The following is a 20,530-nucleotide window of genomic DNA, read 5'->3' as shown; positions in this document are numbered from 1 at the left end:
GGAACATACTGGTTTATTAAATAAGACATTATGAAGAGAGAAGACAAGAACATAAAGAAGCTAGCTAATCATTTTTACATGGTTTGAGACAGAAGGAAATCAAGAATTTTCCCTTAAGAGGGATTGAATAGTAATGTAGTATTTTGTACTGCAAGTATTAACAACACAGACGTGTTACTGTTTAGTCAATGCATATTAAACACACATACACGCTTAAACTGAAGCTGTTGCTACTTACCAGCATCTTGTATATACTGAAACTGGCCTGTCCGTAGATCATCTGAACTTTGTTCACTTTTAAAGTTTTGATTCTTTTCTATAGGAGATGGCATTTGAGGCACTGGTTTGGAAACTTGCACTTCAAATTTTCCCTCCTCATTAAGGTATCCATTAAGTAATTCATGTAGGAGAACTAAACAATTCAAATGTTCTTGACCCCAGAAGACCTTTAAAATCATATGAAAAGCATTAGTGCTTTTCAAATACAAACACTTTATGAGGATAATCAGATACAATCATATTTGAATTAATGTAAGATTGCATTATGTTCAATTTAATGACTGACAATAACGGAACTATTTATAATTTCTAAGAAGTAACTGACCTATAGGATGAAATCCTATTACTTGAGTAAATATATAAGAATAAGAAAATCAATTACATCATATATTGTGCAAATAACATTCAATTTTAAATGCTGCATTAATGATGAAAGTATGTTGATGTGAAGTAATGCTTATGAATTAACTTCTCTTGAATTAGCTAAGAGGGAAAAGAATACCGATTACAGTCTGAGAGAAGGCAAAGGAGAACCTCTAGAACAAAATGTTAATAAAAACCTTGTGGAATAGCTTCCTACCTTTTGTCATGAGACTAAATAAACACATCTTAATTTTCTGCACTTCTACTCTTCAAAGTAAAAGGGAGGAAATATGCTCAATGAACCTTAACTTACAAGGCTCCAAAATTCTGTGCTTAGTGAAATGTACCACAGCCGCTGAGATCAACTGTACAGAAGCTACAGTAGTAGGGCTTCAGAGCAAAAGGACTTGGTTTTTCCTCCAATGCGGAAGATCAAGTTTCCTTTTTCTGAATGTGAAGAATAATAATCTATAGCAGAAGCCTGACCAGTGTATATTAACAATTCATGCAGGAGGATTAAAGATTTTATAATGTTAAATTTCTCTGAATATACTGGATAAAAACAATACAACTATGAATTCTATGAGAACCAGGTAACACTGAAAAGACAAAAGAATGTACAGAAGTAGAAAAGACCAGTCCTGCACCTTATGGGTAAGTTTTAAACACTAGGCTTAGGTTTGGCTCTCTGGAATTAAGGCATCTCAGAAATGAAAGTAACAGAAATGACACTAAGTCTACTTTTGTTCTCATCAATCTTATCTTTATTGGATGTTGAAAAACAGGGATGGGTGAAAAGTCAAGCTGCAGGGTAGAACACTGTGCTCCAGCCTCTACACTGTTGAGAGACAGCGACTTTAGAATGTAGAGTTGATATACTTTGTTTTTGTTCTTACTGTTGTTTTTAACGTGGAGTTACTTTGCTGCCTTGGAAAAAGTAATGTAATTAGTATTCTTGATAAAGCAAAACAAAACCACATGTTGTTGTGGTTAGGTGCCATGCAGTCAGTTCCAACTCATAGCAACCCTATGTACAATGGAATAAAACACTGCCTAGTCCGCATTCTCAAAATCATTATGCTTGAGCCCACTGTTGCAGGTACTATGTAACCCATCTCATTGAGGGTCTTCCTCTTTTTCGCTGACCGTCCACTTTACCAAGCATGATGTCCTTCTCCAGGGACTGATCCCATGTGATAACATGCCCAAACTATGTGAGACAAAGTCTCACCATTCTTGCTTCTAAGGAGCATTCTGGCTCTACTTCTCCCAAGATAGATTTCTTCATTCTTTTGGCAGTTCATTCAATATTCTTTACCAGCAACATAATACAAAGGCATCAATTTTTCTTCAGTCTTCTATATTCACTGTCCAGCTTTTGCATGCATATGAGGCAATTGAAAATGCCATGGCTTGGGTCAGATGCACCTTAGTCTTCAAGATGAAATCTTTACTTTTTTTTTAAACCACTTTAAGAGGTCTTTTGCAGCAGATTTGCCCAACGCAATGTGTCATTTGATTTTCTCACTGCTCTTCCATGGGTGTTGATTGTGGATCTAAGTAAAATGAAATCCTTAACAACTTCAGTATTTTCTCAGTTTATCACGATGTTGCTTATTGGTCCGGTTGTGAGGATTTTTGTTTTCCTTATGTTGAGGTGCAATCCATACTGAAGGCTGTAGTCTTTGATCTTCATCAGTAAGCTCTTCAAGTCCTCTTCACTTTCAGCAACCAAGGTGTGTCATCTGCATATTGCAGGTTATTAATGAGTCTTCCTCCAATCCTGATGCCCCGTTCTTCTTTATATAGTCCAGCTTCTCAGATTATTTGCTCAGCATACAGACTGAGTAAGTATGCTGAAAGGATACAATCCTGCCCCACACCTTTCCTGACTTTAAACCATGAAGTATCTCCACGTTCTGTTCAACAACTGCCTCTTGATGTACATACAGGTTCCTCATGAGCACAATTAAGTGTTCTGGAATTCCCATTCTTCGCAATGTTATCCATAATTTGTTATGATCCACGTGGTCAAATGCCTTTGCATAGTCAATAAAACACAAGTAAGCATCCTTTTGGTATTCTCTGCTTTCAGCCAAGATCTGACATCAGCAATGATATCTTTGTTCCTCCTCATCTTCTGAATCTGGCTTGAATTTACAAATGTTTTACAAAACCACATGCTTATTGCTAAATATGTGAAGCTTTCTGATAGGTGCTGAAGATCTCCAAAGCAACACAAAACAGTAAGGTATTAGGATGCTCCCCCAAATGCAGCTCTGTATCATTGAGAAAACTAGTTAAAAGTTGAGGCAATACAAAGTTTAGATGAAAACAAGAAATTTATGTTTAATATACCTCCATTATTAATATATTAGTCATTTCAATTTTCTTTCATTGTGAATCTCTCAAGCTTTTGGATTTGTGTCAAGTTTAGGTGACAATGAATGATGTAAATATTAGATTAAAATCTATCCAAGGAGGAAGTTATGAAGAGATAAGTCAGATACCCTCACACGTCTCTTACTTGGCTATACAACAAATGCATAAGAGGCTACAATGTGACAGGTATCAAGTGTTAGTAATCAGCCATCATAATATCTAAGAAAGCAGCTACTAGGAAATGGTTCTTACATATTGCCAGTGACACTGTGCTTTGGAACAGCCTTACTATTTTGTAATTAAAGGAGTCTACACATTTCTTTTTTTACACATTTAAAAATGTTTAATGACCCAACAGTTCTACTCCTAGTTATATAATTTAACTAAGAGAAATGAAAACATATGTTCACATAAAAACTTATACACAAATCTTCATAGCAGTATTATTCATAACAGCCAAAAATTGAAAAAACCCAAATGTCCATGAACTAATGGACAGCTAAGTACAATGTGGTATATCTATACAATGGAATAGTATTTGGCCATAAAAAGGAATACAGTACTAATACTTGCCATGCTATGCTAAGTTAAAGATGTCAGTCACAGTAAGACCACATATGGTATGATTCCATTTATATGAAATGTACAGAATAGGCAAATCTGTTGAGACAGAAGGTAGGGCCTAGGGCTAGGCAAGGTGGTGGTGGTGGTGGTAGGATTAGGTGGCAATGGGAGCAACTGCTAATAGGTATGGGTTTTTTTGTGGGGGAAGTGATGTAATGCTCTACAATTGATTGTGATGATGGTTACAAAACTGTGAGTATACTAAAAAACCAGAACTGTATGGTGTAAACAGATGAATTGTATGGTGTATGAATTACCCCTCAATAAAACAGTTAAGAAAAGAGTTTAATAAAATAGTAATCTGCCAATAAATACCCTTCCTTATCAAACCCAGATTTAAAATTTAGTAAACAGTTAAAAAAGCATGAACAAAAGGCAAGTTAAAAACTCATGGGAAGAAAATGGCCATTCCCTACAGACCTGTAGCAGTCCTCCTCTTAAATCAATGGATATTTTTGGTATGGACTGTTCTGGGCCTGGGTTGCCACTGTGTTTACACCATTTAGCTTCCAGATTGGCAGCTGCACAACATGGTCCTATTAGAACCCGACTTCTTTCCTTGAGGCTTGTTTTAAGGAGAAGATCATCCACGCTGAGTAGAAATGATGTCCCAAGAATTACACCTAAAATAAATAAATAAATACGGTTATATAATTTTTTCTTGTCAAAAAAGTATGTTTGGGCAGGGATTGCAACCAATGTCACAAAGCAATCTGTGTATAAAGTGTTGAATGAGAAACTAATTTGCTCTGTAATCTTTCACCTAAAGTACACACACACACACACACACACACACACAAGTATGTTTGGGGAAAGAATTTTTTTTTTTGAGAATGTTAATCCATTCTTTGTTAGAGTCTTCTTTTTTAGTTGTCTTCCCACCACAATTTCACGCTATTTATACACAATTCTAGTTATGAAGCAGGTATACCTCATTCACATTCCTAACAAAGCAATACTTGCCAAAACATTATGACTTTTTCCATGTGTGGGCATTTTAAGTTTTATGAGTAGGGACATTTTCATTAAATTGTGCAAGTTTTTCAAACAACTACATTAAGAATAAGAACAGCTGCTTCATTTGTCTATCATTAACATGAAGGGAAAGGGCAATTTTCTGTGATTTCTTTCTTACAGTTAACAGAGTACAGTATATTACTTTGCTAGACACTCAAGTTTTTGACTGGCCCATGTTAAAATTCAAAACAATCAAAATACGTAACATGTGTTTTCTAAAAAAATTTAGCTTAATCCAAACTTCACACATCATAACCACTTGAAGTTTACAAAGTCTTAAAAACAGATAGTGGCAGGTTAGATTTATGAGAAAAACTACATGCTTTAGTTCAAAGTAAATATACCCACAAAAGGAATACACTTTAAAATGTAGGTTTTCTTTTGAACTTAAAGTAGGAGTGTAGATCAAAACCTTTTCGTAAAACCAATGGCACACTTTAAGATATTTAGATGCAAAGTTAGAGTGGTGGGTTAACTTTCCCTCCAAGGAGCTCATATTCTGCATTGTCATTGTGAATATTGAATTTCACCAGACCACGTTTGTAATGCCCATGGCATTTTTTCCTAATGATATTTGATCCTCAAAAAAGATGAAAGATTAAAAAACACCTCAGGCCCACAGAATACATGTTTCAAAGTATGGTACCCACACTGAATTTTCAATTTTGTGGAGACTTGAAAACTTCATATATATGCAGTATGTTCCTACTACAGAAATAAGATACACAACTTCTAATCATCCACAGAAAGCATTACACCCACAAAAGCCTTAGGGCTGAGCTGTTTGTTAAAAATTATGGTGGAAATCAATGTCTTAAATCTTCTTATTAGCTACATTATGGCATTGAGACTTCCACTTAATCTACAGTTTTCTTGATTAAAAGGTAGAGTTCACTCAGGCTGAAGAAAAAAGAAAAAACCAGAAAATAAAAAAATAGAAATGGCCCAAACACACACAAACCACACAATCCCACCCAAAAATAATCATCTTTATTATGGAGTTTTTAACTCAAGTAATAATTTCGTGACTTAACCGCATTTACCTTTCCTAAAATACTTACGACCTCTCAACAGTAAACATATGCTAAAAGAAACACATCAGTTCATTATTCACAAATTTGTCATAATGGAGTTTTTTAAGTATAGGCTTAATTCAGTGCATTCATCCAGAAAATGAGCATTAATGGAATGTCAGGATTGTATCACCCTTTAATTTCAAATACACACATTTCATAGTGTCCTATGCTGACAAACTCAATTAAGGGGCCCTTTTTACACAACAGCTGCTAACTGAAGTGGTGGTTCAAACCCACCAAGCAGCTCCATAGAGAACCTGGCAATCTGCTTCTGTAAAGATTACAGCCTAGGAAACCCTCTGGGGCAGTTCTACTCTGTCACATGGTGTCACTATGAGTTGAAAATTGACTCTACGGCACCTAAGAACAACAATCTTAATGTGAATATCCCATTGGTTCCTTACACACACACACACACAAAGTGTTTAACACAAAAGGCCTTCTAGGTTGCTTATTTAAGAGTTATCATTATCTCTTCAGGCACTCAGGCTCTTAGTCCCTTGGATAAATTTCTAAGACTTAATTTCTATTTAATTCTATACAACTCCCCTATTTTAAAACATCAGGAAAGAGAGACCTTAGTAATCCAAGTGATTGAAAGTGGAGGTCATCCTGGAGGAAAGCGCCATGTTATATTCAGTATAATACTGTGCACACAGTAGCTATTCAGGACATGTCCCATTGAATTGAAATGAGTTTGGAATCGGATCCTATTCTCAGCTGTCTATCAAAGGGTTCTTAACTGACAGACGAGAGATAAAAATATTTAGATCTTTGCTATTCTTCAGTTTGTATCATAGCATCATAAAACGTTAGGTGCTGTTGAGTTGGCCCCAACTCATAGTGATCCTAGGTACAAGAGAACAAAACACTGCCCAGTCCTGTATCATCCTCACAATCGTTGTCATGCTTGGGCCCATCATTGCAGCTACTATGTCAATCCATTTCACTGAGGGTCTTCCTCTTTTTCACTGACCCTCTACTTTAGCAGGCATGAGGTCCTTCTCCAGGGACTGGTCCCACCTGTTAACATGTCCAAAGTAAGTGAGATACAGTCTTGCCATCCTTGCTTCTAAGGAGCAACCTGGCTGTAACTGTTCCAAGACAGATTTGTTTGTTCTTTTGGCAGTTCATGGTATATTCAATATCCTTTGCCAACACCATAAATGAAAGGCGTCAATTCCTCTTCGGACTTCCTTATTCATCATCCAGCATTTGCATGCATATGAAGTGACTGGAAACACCATGGTCAGACACACCTTAGTCTTCAAGGTGGCATCTTTGCTTTCAACACTTTAAAGAGGCCTTTTGCAGCAGATTTGCCCAATGCAAAACGTCATTTGATTTCTTGATTACTGCTTCCACGAGTGTTGATTGAGGATCCAAGTAAAATGAAATCTACTATATGAAGAAGAATGCAGCATCAGGATTGGAGGAAGACTAATTAACAACCTGTGATATGCAGATGACGCAACCTTGCTTGCTGAAAGTGAAGAGGACTTGAAGCACTTACTGAGGAAGATCAAAGACTACACAGCATTCAGTATGGATTATATCTCAACATAAAGAAAACTAAAATCCTCACAACTGTACCAAGAAGCAACACCACAATAAACAGAAAAAAAAAAACTGGAGTTGTTAAGGATTTCACCTTACTTGGATCCACAATCAATGCCCATGGAAGCAGTAGTCAAGAAAATAATGTACTGCACTGGGCAAACCTGCTGCAAAAGATCACATTAAAGTTGAAAAAGCAAAGATGTCACTTGGAGGACTAAGGTATGTCTGACGCAAGCCATGGGATTTTCAATCACCTCATATGCATGCAAAAGGTGGACAATGCATAAGGAAGACCAGAGAAGAACTGATGCCTCTGAACTATCGTGTTGGTGAAGAAGATTGAATGTACCATGGAATGCCAGAAGAACCACTAAATCTGTCTTGGAAGAAGTACAGCTAGAATGCTCCTTAGAAGCAAGGATGGAAAGACTTTGTCTTATGTACACTGGACATGTTATCAGGAGGAACCAGTCCCTTGAAAAGGACATCATGCCTGGCAAAGTAGAGGGTCAAAAAAAAGGGGAAAACTCTCAAAGAGATGGATTGACATGGTGGCTGCCAACGATGGGCTTAAGCAGAGCAATTGTTTTGAGGATGGTTGAGCAGGACTGGGTAGTGTTTCATTCTGTTGTACATAGGGTCACTATGAGTTGGAACTGACTTGACAGCACCTAACAACATCATCATCATAGAATAAAAAGGCTGGACAGAAGAGACCTTAGAGGCCATCTATCCCAAGTCCGCTTCCTTTTAAAAGCAAATCAAAACTTCTTACTTTGAAATAACTTTAGGTCTACATAAAAGTTGCAAAAATATAGAGTTCCCACAAAGCCTTTACCCAACTACATAACAATAGTGTAATTATTGAAATCAGAAAATTAACATTGATATACCAGTAATAAGTAATCTACAGATTTTATTCAAACTTTGCCAGTTTTCCCAATATTATGGATTGAATTGTATCCCCCTAAAATGTGTATCAACTTGGGTAGGCCATGTTTTATTCATTTATTTTTTTTAAATGTGTATCAACTTGGGTAGGCCATGTTTTCCAGTACTGTGTGATTGTCCACTATTTGTCACCTGATTTGATTTTCCTGTGTTGTAAATCCTACCTCTATGATGTTAATGAAGCAGGATTAGAGGCAGTTATGTTAATGAGGCAGGACTCGATCTACAGGATTAGGTTGTATCTTGAGGCAATCTCTTTTGAGATACAAAAGAGAGAAGTGAGCAGAGAGACAGGGGGACCTCAAACCACCAAGAAATAAGAGCCAGGAGTGAGCACATCCTTTGGACCTGGGGTCCTGCCCTGAGAAGCTCCTAGACCAGGGAAAAATTGACGACAAGGATTTTTCCCCAGAGCTGACACAGACAGAAAGCCTTCCCTTGGAGCTGGCACCCTGAATTTGGACTTCTAGCCGCAAGGCTGTGAGAGAATAAATTTCTCTTTGTTAAAGCCATCCACTTGTGGTATTTCTGTTATAACAGCATTATTTAACTAAGCCATCCACTAATTTCTTTTCCTTGTCCAGGATCCCCCATTGAATTCAGTTGTCACGTGTCAGTTTCCTTAAATCTATGATAGATCCCAGCTTTCTTTGTCTTTATAACCTTGAACATTTTTGAAGAATCTAAACCATTTATTTGGTAGAATGTCTCTCATTTTGAGTTTAATCTTATGTTTTCTTATGATTAGAATAAGATTATGTCTTTTTGGCAAGAATACCACAGAAGTAATACTCTGAGATGGGCATATGAGAGTCCATGATATTGGTATGTCTTATTAGTGGTAACAGTAATTTTGATCACATGGCCAAAATGGTGCCTCCCAGGTTTCTCCAAGGTAAAGTTACTACTTTCCCCTTTGTAATCAATACATAATTTGTGGGAAGATACTTGGAGATTATGCAAATATTCTTTCTCATTAAACTTTACCCATTAACATCAGCATCCATCAATGGTTCTTGCCTGCAATGATTATTACTGTGGTCTGTGCATAATGGTGACTTCCTATTTCTCTCATTCTTGTACATTTATTGATATTCTACCATAAAAAAAGAGCTGTCCCTTTTACCCCACTTATGTATTCAGTTTTTATTTATATCAGAATGAGCTTATGGATGTTTATTTTATCAGTTATAATCCAATACTATGGGGTTGCCATGAGTTGAAATGACTCAATGGCAACTGACAACAACATCATCATTATTTACTTTGTGGCTTAAATTGAACCAGGTTTGGCCATTGGGAGTCCTTTCAATTTGGCTCCTGTGTCCTTTTGATATACTCCTCTCATTTTTCTGAGAACTTCCTTACTTTCTGGTTCACAGATGTTTCAGGCTTACTTTGTATTTTCCCCATTACTTCTTTGACATCAACCATTTCTCCAAGAAGCTTTGGTTTCTTTGTTGAAGAATGGTATCTAGAAACCAAAATCTGGGTGGTTGCTGTGCTCATTGCTACTGGAGTGTCACTGCTTCAAGGCCCTCTCTGCAGACAGGGTTAAGAAGTATATGTATGCATACTAACCCATGCATGAATACACATCTATATTTCTGCATCTATCCATGAGTAAATATACAAAAAATAATGAATTCATATTGATACCTCAGTTTTCAGTCAAAGATCAGAGTTGAATTTAGCCTTCTTCTTCTTTTTTTTTTTTTGGTAACCTCTTTTTCTGACAATGAGAAACCTGCCAAATATTCATTCTGATGTATTTGTTTCTATTCACCCTAACTCAAAATTAAATCAAAAGACCTAAGACTGACATCAAGAACTTCATGGAAAAAAGTAATTAAAATTAAAAATTAAAATTAAAAAGACTAGCAAAAGAAAGAGCTGATATTTATACCAGAAGTCTCTTTAACAATGGGCTTAACAACATTTTGTCCAAAGCACACAGATGAATGGGACTAACTTTCTCATTCTACAGCAGCTTTCATTTCTACAAGGATATTTGTAGGCATGTGATAAAAAATATTACTTTTTTAGAAATAACATAATACATATAGAATTTGGATCTTACTAGATATTTCTACTATACAGGGTCTACTACAAAATACTGATATTGTACTCTCTAAATTACTTTTTGAGGTTTGGTTGAAAAAACTAGTACTAGAATGACAAAATTTGCATTATTATACCTTATGTATATTATTCAGAGAGTGTCTATCCCTTCTCAATGAAGAACTTAAATAGGGTTGATAGAAGGCTCTTTCTAATCCTTAAAAGCTACACAATTTGAAGCATTTACTGACTAGGTTGAGAGAAGAATTACAAAATCAATTGTAGGAGGTACTACAGACAGAAATATTATACCATCCCTCTGCAGCAAAGACCTAAAAAACTAAGTAGAACAAATACAAACATCAATTCTGGAACTCTAAGCATCAAATGAACGAATAAAGAATAGTATCAAGCACCAAATGGAAGAAGAAACTGACAAAGGACAGAGAACGGGGAAAGTTACAGAGTGGAGGTTCCCTGCCAGCTAACGCAGCACAGCTTTGACATGTAGAAAGCAAACTTACAAGAATTATTAAGAGGAGTCCTTCAGTTAGAGAACCAACAACATCAGACAACACCCTGAATGTAGGACACAGGACAGCATCAACCAGATACCAACCTAGGTAATGAACTCTCAGGAATAAAACGAAACTAAAAGATTTACAACAGGGAACCAGAGATGTCAATCTGTAAATGACAACAATGTCAGAACACTAAAAGGGGGAACAGACAGCATAGCTATAGAACTTTCAAGTGGAGAGGAAGTCAAGGTGATATCAAATTATAAAAGACTGGTTCAAACTTAGAAAGATAGGGGTAAATTTCAAGGTATCCACAAAAAAGTTAACAAACTTACTCATTAAAATAAAGAAGAAAAACTAAGGTCTCAGTAAACACGAAATCTACAAAAATGAAAGAAACAAAAAGAAATTCCACAAACAAAAGGAACTCAGCACAGGAGAGAAAGAGGAACCACCCCCAAAAAAAAGGCACTACGACATGATAGCAATAAAGCCACACCTATCAATAATCACACTAAACGAAAGTGGCTTAAATGCCCCATAAAGAGACAGAGAGTGACAGAATGGATAAAAACAAACAAACAACAACAACCACAAAACAGGATCCATCAATACGGTGTCTACAAGAGACACACCTCAGAAATAAAGACATAAATATATTAAAAATCAAAGGATAAAAAAAGTATCAAGCAAACAGCAACAATAAAAGCAAGAGTGGCGATACTAATCTCAGATAAAATAGACTTTAAGGCAAAATCCACCATAAAGTCAAGGAAGGACATTAAATAATAATTAAAGGGACAATCCACCACAAGGACATAACCATAAAAAATATTGACACACCCAACAACAGGGCTCCAAAATACATAAAACAAACTCTAACAGTACTGAAAAGAGAAATTGAAAGTTCCAGAATAATAGTAGGAGATTTCAACACACCAGTCTTGGTAAAGGACAGAACATCTAGAAAGAAACTCAACAAAGATACAGAAGATCTAAAGGCCACAGTCAACCAACTTGACCTCAAAGACACATACAGAACACTCTACCCGACACAGCAAAGTATATATTCTTTTCCAAAGCACAAGAACATTCTCCAGAAGAGACTGCATCTTAGGCCACAAAGCAACCTTCAACAACAACCAAAACACTGAGATAATACAAAGTATTTCCTCTGATCACACCACCACAAAAGTAGAAATTAATAACAGGAACAGCAAGGAAAAAAAAAATAAAAACATGGCAAACAAATTACCACCTTGCTTAAAAACCACCGGGTAATAAAAGAAATCAAAGATGGAATAAAAGAATTCCTAGAATCAAATGAGAATGAAAACACATTTGGGGCACAAAACCTTTGGGCACAGCAAAGGCAGTGCTTAGAGGTCAATTTATAGCAATAGATACACACATCATAAAAAAAAAGGGATAAAATCAAAGCATTAGCTTTACAACTAGAACAAACAGAAAGAGAAGAACAAAAGAAGCTCAAAGCCACCAGAAGAAAATAATAAAGATCAGAGCAGAAATAAATGAAATAGAGAACAGAAAAACAATATAGAAAGAATCCACAAAACCAAAAGTTTGTTCTTCAAAAGGATCAGTAAAATCAACAAACCACTGGCCAAACTGATGAAACAAAAACAGAAGAAGCAAATAACCCAAACTGAAAGAAAAAGGATCATAACACAGTGCTATGAAAAACTGTACTCCAACAAATTTAAAAACCTAAGAGAAATGGGTAAATTTCTAGAAACACACTACTTACTAAACTAACACAAACTGAGGTAGAAAAACTAAACAAACTTGTAACAAGAGAATAGATTGAAAAGGCAATAAAAAAGCTGCCAACAAAAGAAAAGTCCTGGCTCATATGGCTTCATTGGAGAGTTCTACTAAATCATTCAGAGAAGAGCTGACACCAGTACTACTCAAACTATTTTAGAACATAGAAAGGAAGGGATATGTCCAATTCAATCTTTGAATCCAGCATAACCCTGATATTGAAACCAGGCAGAGGCAGCACAAAAAAGGAAAATATCTCATGAACACATATGCAAAAATTCTCAACAAAATTCTAGCCAATAGAATTCAGCATCACACACACAAAAAAAAAAACACCGCAAACAAGTGGGATTCATACCAGATATGCAAGGATGGTTAAACATTAGAAAATCATTCAATGTTTTCCACCACATAAATGAAACAAAAGAATCACATGATCATCTCAATTGATGCAGAACATGCATTTGATAAAGTCCAACACCCATTCCTGATAAAAACTCTTTATCAAATAAGAATGGAACAGAAATTCCTCAACATAATAAAGGGCATCTAGACAAAATCCTGGTGGTGTAGTGGTTAAGAGCTATGGCTGCTAACCAAAAGGTCAGCAGTTTGATTCACGAGGCGCTCCTTGGAAACCCTATGGGGCAGTTCTACTCTGTCCTATAGGATTGCTATGAGTCAGAATCAACTAGACGGCAACGGGTTTGTTTTTTTATGCAAAACCAACAGCCAACATCATTCTCAATGGAGAGAGGTTGAAAACATTCCCCCTGAGACTGGGAACAAGAGAAGGGTGCCCTTTATCATCACTCCTATTTAACATGGTGCTGGAATTCCTAGCAAGAGCAATAGGCAAGAAAAAGAAAGGGCATCCAAATTGTAAGGAAGAAGTAAAACTATCCCTATCTGTAGATGATATGATACTATACATAGAGAACTCTAAAGACTCCACAAGAAAACTACTGGAACCAATAGATTCAGTAGAGTAGCAGGATACAAGATAAACATACAAAAATCAGTTGCATTTCTATATAACAATAAAGAGAACTATGAAAAGGAAATCAGGAAAGCAATACCATTTATAATAACCCCTAAAAAAATAAAATAGATAGAAATACATTTAACCAGGGATGCAAAAGACCTATACAAAGAAAACTTCAGAACACTACTGCAAGAAACTAAGAGACGTATAGAAATGGAAAAACATACCATGCTCAAGGATAGGTAGACTCAACATTGTGAAAACATCCTTTCTACTGAATGCAATCTATAAATACAATCCAATCTCAATCCAAATACCAACAGCTTTCTTTAATGAGATGGAAAAACTAACCATTAACATTATACGGAAAGGAAAGGGCCCTGGATAAGTAAAGCATTATTGAAGAAGAATAACAAAGAAGGCGGCCTCAGAGTACCTGACCTCAGAACCTACTATACAGCTATGGTAGCCAAAGCAGCCTGGTACTGGTACAATAACAGACACATTGACCAAATGGAACAGAATAGAGAACCCAAATATAAACCCATCTACCTACGGCCACCTGATATTTGCCAAAGGCCCAAAGTTCATTAAATGGGGAAAAGGCAGTCTTTTTAACAAGTAGTGCTGGCAAACCTGGATGTCCATCTGTGAGAAAATGGAACAGAACCCATATCTCACACCATGCACAAAAATTAATTCAAAATAGATCAAAGATCGAAATATAAAACCAAAAACTATAAAGATCACAGAACAAAAAATAGGGTCAATGCTCCCTGTAGCTGTCGAGTCAATTCTGACTCACAGTGACCCTATAGGACAGAGTAGAACTGCCCCATAGGGTTTCCAAGGAGCAGCTGGTAGATTCAAACTGTTGACCTTTTGGTTAGCAGCTGAGCTCTTAACCACTGCACCACCAGGGTTCCAGGGTCAACATTAGGGGCTCTAATACAAGGCATAAATAGGCTACAAACCATAACTAACAATATACAAACACTAAAGATAAGCTAGATAAACGGGATATTCTAAAATTTAAACACTTAACCTCATCAAAAGACTTCACTAAAAGAGTAAAAAGAGAACATACAGAGTGAGAAACAATTTTTGGCTATGACATATCCAACAAAGCTCTAATTTCTAAAATCTATAGGAAATCTAACACCTCTACAACAAAAAGACAAATAATCCAACCAAAAAAATGGGCAAAGGATATGAACAGTCATGTCACCAAAGAAGACACTCAGGTGGCTTCAGACACATGAGGAAATGCTCATGATCACTTAGCCCTTAGAGAAATGCAAATCGAAACTGCAATGAGACACCATCTCACCTCAACATTACTGTCAAGAATCAAAGAAAACAAACAAAAAAAACAAATGTTGGAGAGGCTATAGGGAGACTGGAACTCTTATGCACTGCTGGTGGGAATGCAAAATGGTACAACCATTTTGAAAAATGATATGGCACGTCCTTAAAAAGCTAGAAATAGAAATACCATAAGATCCAGCAATCCCACTCCTAGAAATATATCCTAGAGAAATAAGAGCTGTCATAAGAACAGACGTATGCATGCCCATGTTCACTGCAGCATTCACAACAGCAAAAAGATGTGAACAACCTAAGTGCCCATCAATAGATGAATGGATCAACTGTGGTACATACACACAATGGAATACTACGCAATCATTAAGAAACAACACTGAAACTGCGAAACATCTCACAACATGGATGAATCTGGAGAGCATTGTGATGAGTGAAATAAGTCAATCACAAAAGGACAAATATTGTATAAGAACACTATTATAAAAACTCATGAAAAGGTTTACACACAGCAAGAAACAATCTTTGATGGTTATGGAGGAGAGGATGGGTGGGAAGGGAAAACCACTAATTAGATAATAGATAAGTGATAACTCTGGTGAGGGGTAGGACAGCACACAATACTGGGGATGTCAGCACAACTTGACCAAGGCAAAGTCATAAGCGTTTCATAGACTTCCGAACTCCCTAAAGGTCAGAGTTATTGGGCTGAGGGCTGGGGACCATAGTCTCAGGGGACATTTAGCTCAATTGGCATAACACTGTTGATAAAGAAAATGTTCTATTTCGGTTAGTAGTATCTGGGGTCTTAAAAGCTTGTAAGCAGCCATCTATGATATGTCTACTAGTCCCACCCTGTCTGCAGCAAAGGGGAATGAAGTAAACCAAAGACGCAAGGGCAAGATTACTCCAAAGGACTGACAGACCACAGCTACCACAGCCTTCACCAGACTGAGTCCAGAACAACTAGGTGGTGCCCGGCTACCACCACCAAGTGCGCTTACAGGGATCATAATAGAGGGTCTTGGACAGAGCTGGAGAAAAATGTACAAGAAAATTCTAACTCACAAAAAAAGACCAGACTTACTGGTCTGACAGAGAATGGAGAAACCCCGAGGATATGGCCCTTTGACACCCTTTTAACTCAGTACTGAAGTCGCTCCTGTAGTTCACCCTTCAACCAAATATTAGACAGGCCTATAAAACAAACAATAACTCACATATTTTAACCATATATACAAGACTAAAATGGGCACACCAACCCAAAAGCAGAGATGAGAAGGCAAGAAGGAACAGGAAAAGTGGATGAATGGAAATGGGGAACCCGAGGTTGAGAAGGGGAGAGTGTTGCCATATCCTGGGTTTGGCAACCAATTCACAAAACAATTTGTGTATTGTTTAATGAGAAACTAATTTGCTCTGTAAACCTCCACATAAAGCACAATAAAGAAAAAAAAAGTCAATCATAGACTTAAATTAGGGAAAAACAAATACAGAAATGTTAACAACTTTTTGGTGCAAATGGTTAAGTGCTCTACTACTAGCCCGTTTGAACCCACCCAGAGGTGCCTCAGAAGACAGGCCTGGCAATTTGCTTCCGAAAGGTTACAGCCTTGAAAACTCTATGGAACAGTTCTACTCTGCCCACATGGGGTCGCCATGAGTCAGAACTGACTCAATAGTAGCTAACAACAACATACACTGTTAAGCGCATGAATGCTTCTCTACTGTCATATAAACTCTACTATTTTTTGCCTGGACAGAGTGTGTAAAGTATCTAGAATTCTTGGGGAGACTAAAGGTAGAGGAAAGGACTGAAACCTTAGGAAAATGGCCTAGAACTAGGAAGTGGATGGTCAGAAGAACACAAGGAGAAAGAAAGAAAGTAGGCAAGACTAAGGCGAGCGCTGAGGAGGCACACTGTGCCTGATACAGAGATCTTGCAATTAAGGCAGGCACTGACGCAGTTATGGTTATATTCCAGTGACTGACTTGCCAGGAAGTAGCCTAGCAAGGTTGGGAACTTGTCACAATTTATAGATTTTCATATTTGATAGTCTTTGGAGTTTGATTTGGGTTAGGGATGGACAAACCAATGAGACACAGTAACACTTCCGGGAAAATGACCATTCCTCTTGCTGTCTAGTCTTGAAATTAAGGAAAGGAAGGTGCTGGAGTAGCTGGCAGCCACCCTGTGGAGCTTGGGCAAGAGACTATATAAGTGGGTAATACAGAAAAAACCTAATGACTTCTGCCATGCCTAAGGACACCACTAGTCCTGAGCTTTTCACACCCATGAGACTGTTTAAATCAGTTTATGTTGATTTTCTGCCACTTGCAACCTAAAGAGTCCCAACTGATACACACCTTCTAATTATGTAAGGGAATTTCTAAGCGTAGTCTTCTATTTTCTTCTCAATCTTTTTTCGGCAAACTTTTGTACTCTCATGGCTGTAAGGATAATTTCTATCCTATTACAGGTTATCCATAACCTAACTTCTTAAACAATTACTACTCCCATGCTTCCAGCTGTCTATAAGGAATCTGTATATCTTGGATCACCTCCAACTTGATATTTATGCATGTATGCATTCATTATTCTGCTAACATTTACTGGTTACCTACCATATGCTAAGGCCCTGGATATATAAAGATAAATAACTTGCAATTTTATTTCACATCAAATTTGCCCTTGGCAATTTCTTAGCCTCAGATCCAAGATTTCAAAGTACTTTGGAGTAAAGGCAACCAATAGTATTTATAATACTGACTTTGTTGAGTACATGAAAACTTCCCTGTCATACAATCCCTTTTTTTCTGCCTTTTCTTATTATTTGCTTCTTTTTATTTATGTACTATTATTTCACTTTAATTGAGTGCTACCTGTACGTTGCTGTTATTTTTTCTTCTTTCTTTGTCCTTTCATTATTTTCCCCAATAATGTACCCTTCACTCTACTCTTTTTCTAATCCTTCTGTTTGTACTTGCCTGTATCTCAGGCCAACTGGCATTGGCTACACACACATGTTTAAATACACAGGTGGCATTGAAAATTTAAGAAGATGCTAGTGTTGGCACGAGGACACAGGAACAGGCACCACTAAAGACACTAAGAAAATACATGACCCAAACCAAGGAAACCCTGGTGGCGTTGTGGTTAAGAGCTATGGCTGCTAGTCAAAAGGTCAGCAATTCGAATCCACCAGGCGCTCTTTGGAAACTCTACGGGGCAGTTCTACTCCGTCCTAGAGGGTCGCTATGAGTTGGAATGGACTCGATGGCAGTGGTGTTTTTTTTTTTTTTTTTTAACCCAAACCAAAACCAAACCCACTGCCATACAGTCAATTCTGACTCATAGCAGCCCTCTAGGACAGAGTAGAACTGCCCCGTAGAGTTTCCAAGGAGCACCTGGTGGATTCGAACTGCCAACTTTTTGATTAGCACCCGTAGCTCTTAACCACTATGGCACCAGGGTTTCCTACATGACCCTACAGAGAAGTAAATGTGCCCTGCCTGTTTTGTTTTACTCCCTTTCTTTTCTTTCTTGCCACACATTTACAAGGAAATTACATACAGTTCACTTTTGAGACTCACACAACTGATTAAACTCATCCCCATGGGCCAATCCAGCTGACTGCAGTTACACTCCAAGCTGCTGGGTCTTTGTTTGTCAATTAGGGGATCCAGTCACAAGTATGAGCTTTTAAGTTTAAAATAGAGTTTTAGCTTTCTTTTGAATATTTCCTGCTATATTTGGGGGGGGGGGGAGAACTGCAACATAATAGAAAAACATGTTAGTTCAAGTGGTTTTAATCTTTGTGTTAAGTGACCAGCAATAAGAGATTGTGGTGATCACTTAATAATAAAGAGTGGTGATGGATTTCATAAAAAGCCATTTATAAATAATAAGCCAAACTTTATAATTTTGCCACAAAATATGGAAATAATTCCTGGGACTCACAACTGGGTATTTCTCCTTTCCCCTTTCTTTCACTCTGTGAGAGGATGGTCAATAGAACATTATCCTCTACTTTTTGTTTCTTCCATCAGGCAACATATTAACATCTTCTTGAACTATACAAGTATTTTCATTATATATTAATATAATCAATATATTATATATCACCACGCGCATAAGCTTAGGGCCACAGAAAATACTCATGTAAACTGGAATCCTGATGAATTAGTATTCCAAGTACTTATACATTCAAAATCAGGTATAAATGGCAACAGAAAGTGAGTTAAGGCACGTATTATTCTTCTTGGAGGGAGGAAGGAAAGAAAAAAAAAATGAAGAAATATGCTGCGAAAGTTTAATATTTATAATTATCACTTAAATTTTAAAAGCATGAATATTATTAAGGTTATTTATCTAATCACCGGTCAGGTCATTTTTTAAAACTTCCTATTTTGAAATAATTTTAGACTTTCAGAACAGCTGATATCCTTTACCCAGCTTCCCTTAGTGTTAACAACATACGTAACTATAGTACAACCACCAAAAGCAGAAAACTAACATCGACACAATACAATTACCTAATTTATAGCCCTTATTTGAATCCCACCAGTTTCCATCCTAATGCTCTTTTTCTGTTCCAGGATCCAATCCAGGATCCCACATTGCATTTAGCGAAGTGTGATCGGGTCGTTTTGACCAAGCACATAGTCTCTTCCCTCTATCTACCTCCTTCGCATTCATCACAATGCTTTTCTACCTGGTCTTTCCACTGGCCTCTTTTATAAATCTGTGCTCCTTTTTTTGATTTCAGTTTCAGCAAACTAATGGGGGGCATTTAATTAAACTAAATGAGGCATAGCAACATTGAGAAATAATTTCAGAAATGACTGTGTGATAAACAGAAATAATCTTGCTTTGTTTGCATACTGACATACTTTTCATTGAGTGTAAAAATTTACTTCAAGGAACAAATAGTTTTGTGACCTTTAAAGTACTCCTTTAAAAGACCAATAAATGCAAACCACTTGTTTTGGAGAACGTTTACAAAATGCTGCCAGCCCTACATCATCAGTCTCTACTAGGCCCCAATAAGGTCCCTATTCTCTACATGCTGACTGAGCAAAATGCAATCTAAATCAAGCTTCTGTATATCATTAGAAAGAGTACACTATGATGACACGTGCTAGCAAAGCATATCCAGGTACTTTTTTATCCAGCTGGAAGTAATCTAAGGCTACTAGAAAATCAGCAAGCATCTGTTAGATACATCCAGAAGCTGATTTGCATAACAGTGAAATATCAGGATGCCTCAAAAGTGAGGAAGAAAAAAATTGTATAAGCATAATCCATAAAGAGATCAACAGTCACTGAAAACAAATTCTATTTCTACTTCCTTCAACAAATTGTGTTGAAGCACATAAGACTGGCACTTGGGTGCTCTCACCCTGAAAGGAACTAGCTTTTCCCCCTTAATCAGGATATCAGGATATGTAAGGTGATCAGGTTCTATGCTGTTATATTCAATTTTGTACTAAGTCTATATAATGTACCTATTAACATAGTAAAATAAAATATACAACAAGATTAACACATGGAACAAAACATAACTGTTGAAATGTTGAAAGCAAAATGACTTGCTAAGTAATTT

At 36.9% G+C, this 20,530-nt stretch overlaps 1 protein-coding gene across 13 annotated transcripts in view; it reads right to left on the bottom strand.

Annotated features, from left to right (window-relative positions):
- VPS13B (vacuolar protein sorting 13 homolog B) overlaps nucleotides 1-20,530 on the bottom strand; it is a 916,907-nt gene that overhangs the window by 168,553 nt on the left and 727,824 nt on the right. For 12 of the 13 annotated variants that reach the window (XM_064267936.1, XM_064267938.1, XM_064267934.1 and 9 more), the window contains 2 exons: nucleotides 4,069-4,271; nucleotides 239-446 (listed from right to left, as the gene is read on the bottom strand). In XM_064267936.1, the coding sequence (XP_064124006.1) occupies nucleotides 239-446; nucleotides 4,069-4,271 (411 nt within the window). The remainder of the gene's footprint in view (nucleotides 1-238; nucleotides 447-4,068; nucleotides 4,272-20,530) is intronic. The other variant, XM_064267946.1, reaches the window with a different exon arrangement.

Source organism: Loxodonta africana, chromosome 14 (genome assembly GCF_030014295.1).
Source record: "Loxodonta africana isolate mLoxAfr1 chromosome 14, mLoxAfr1.hap2, whole genome shotgun sequence".
Lineage (NCBI taxonomy): Eukaryota > Metazoa > Chordata > Mammalia > Proboscidea > Elephantidae > Loxodonta > Loxodonta africana.
This window is presented reverse-complemented; position numbering and strand designations above follow the sequence as displayed.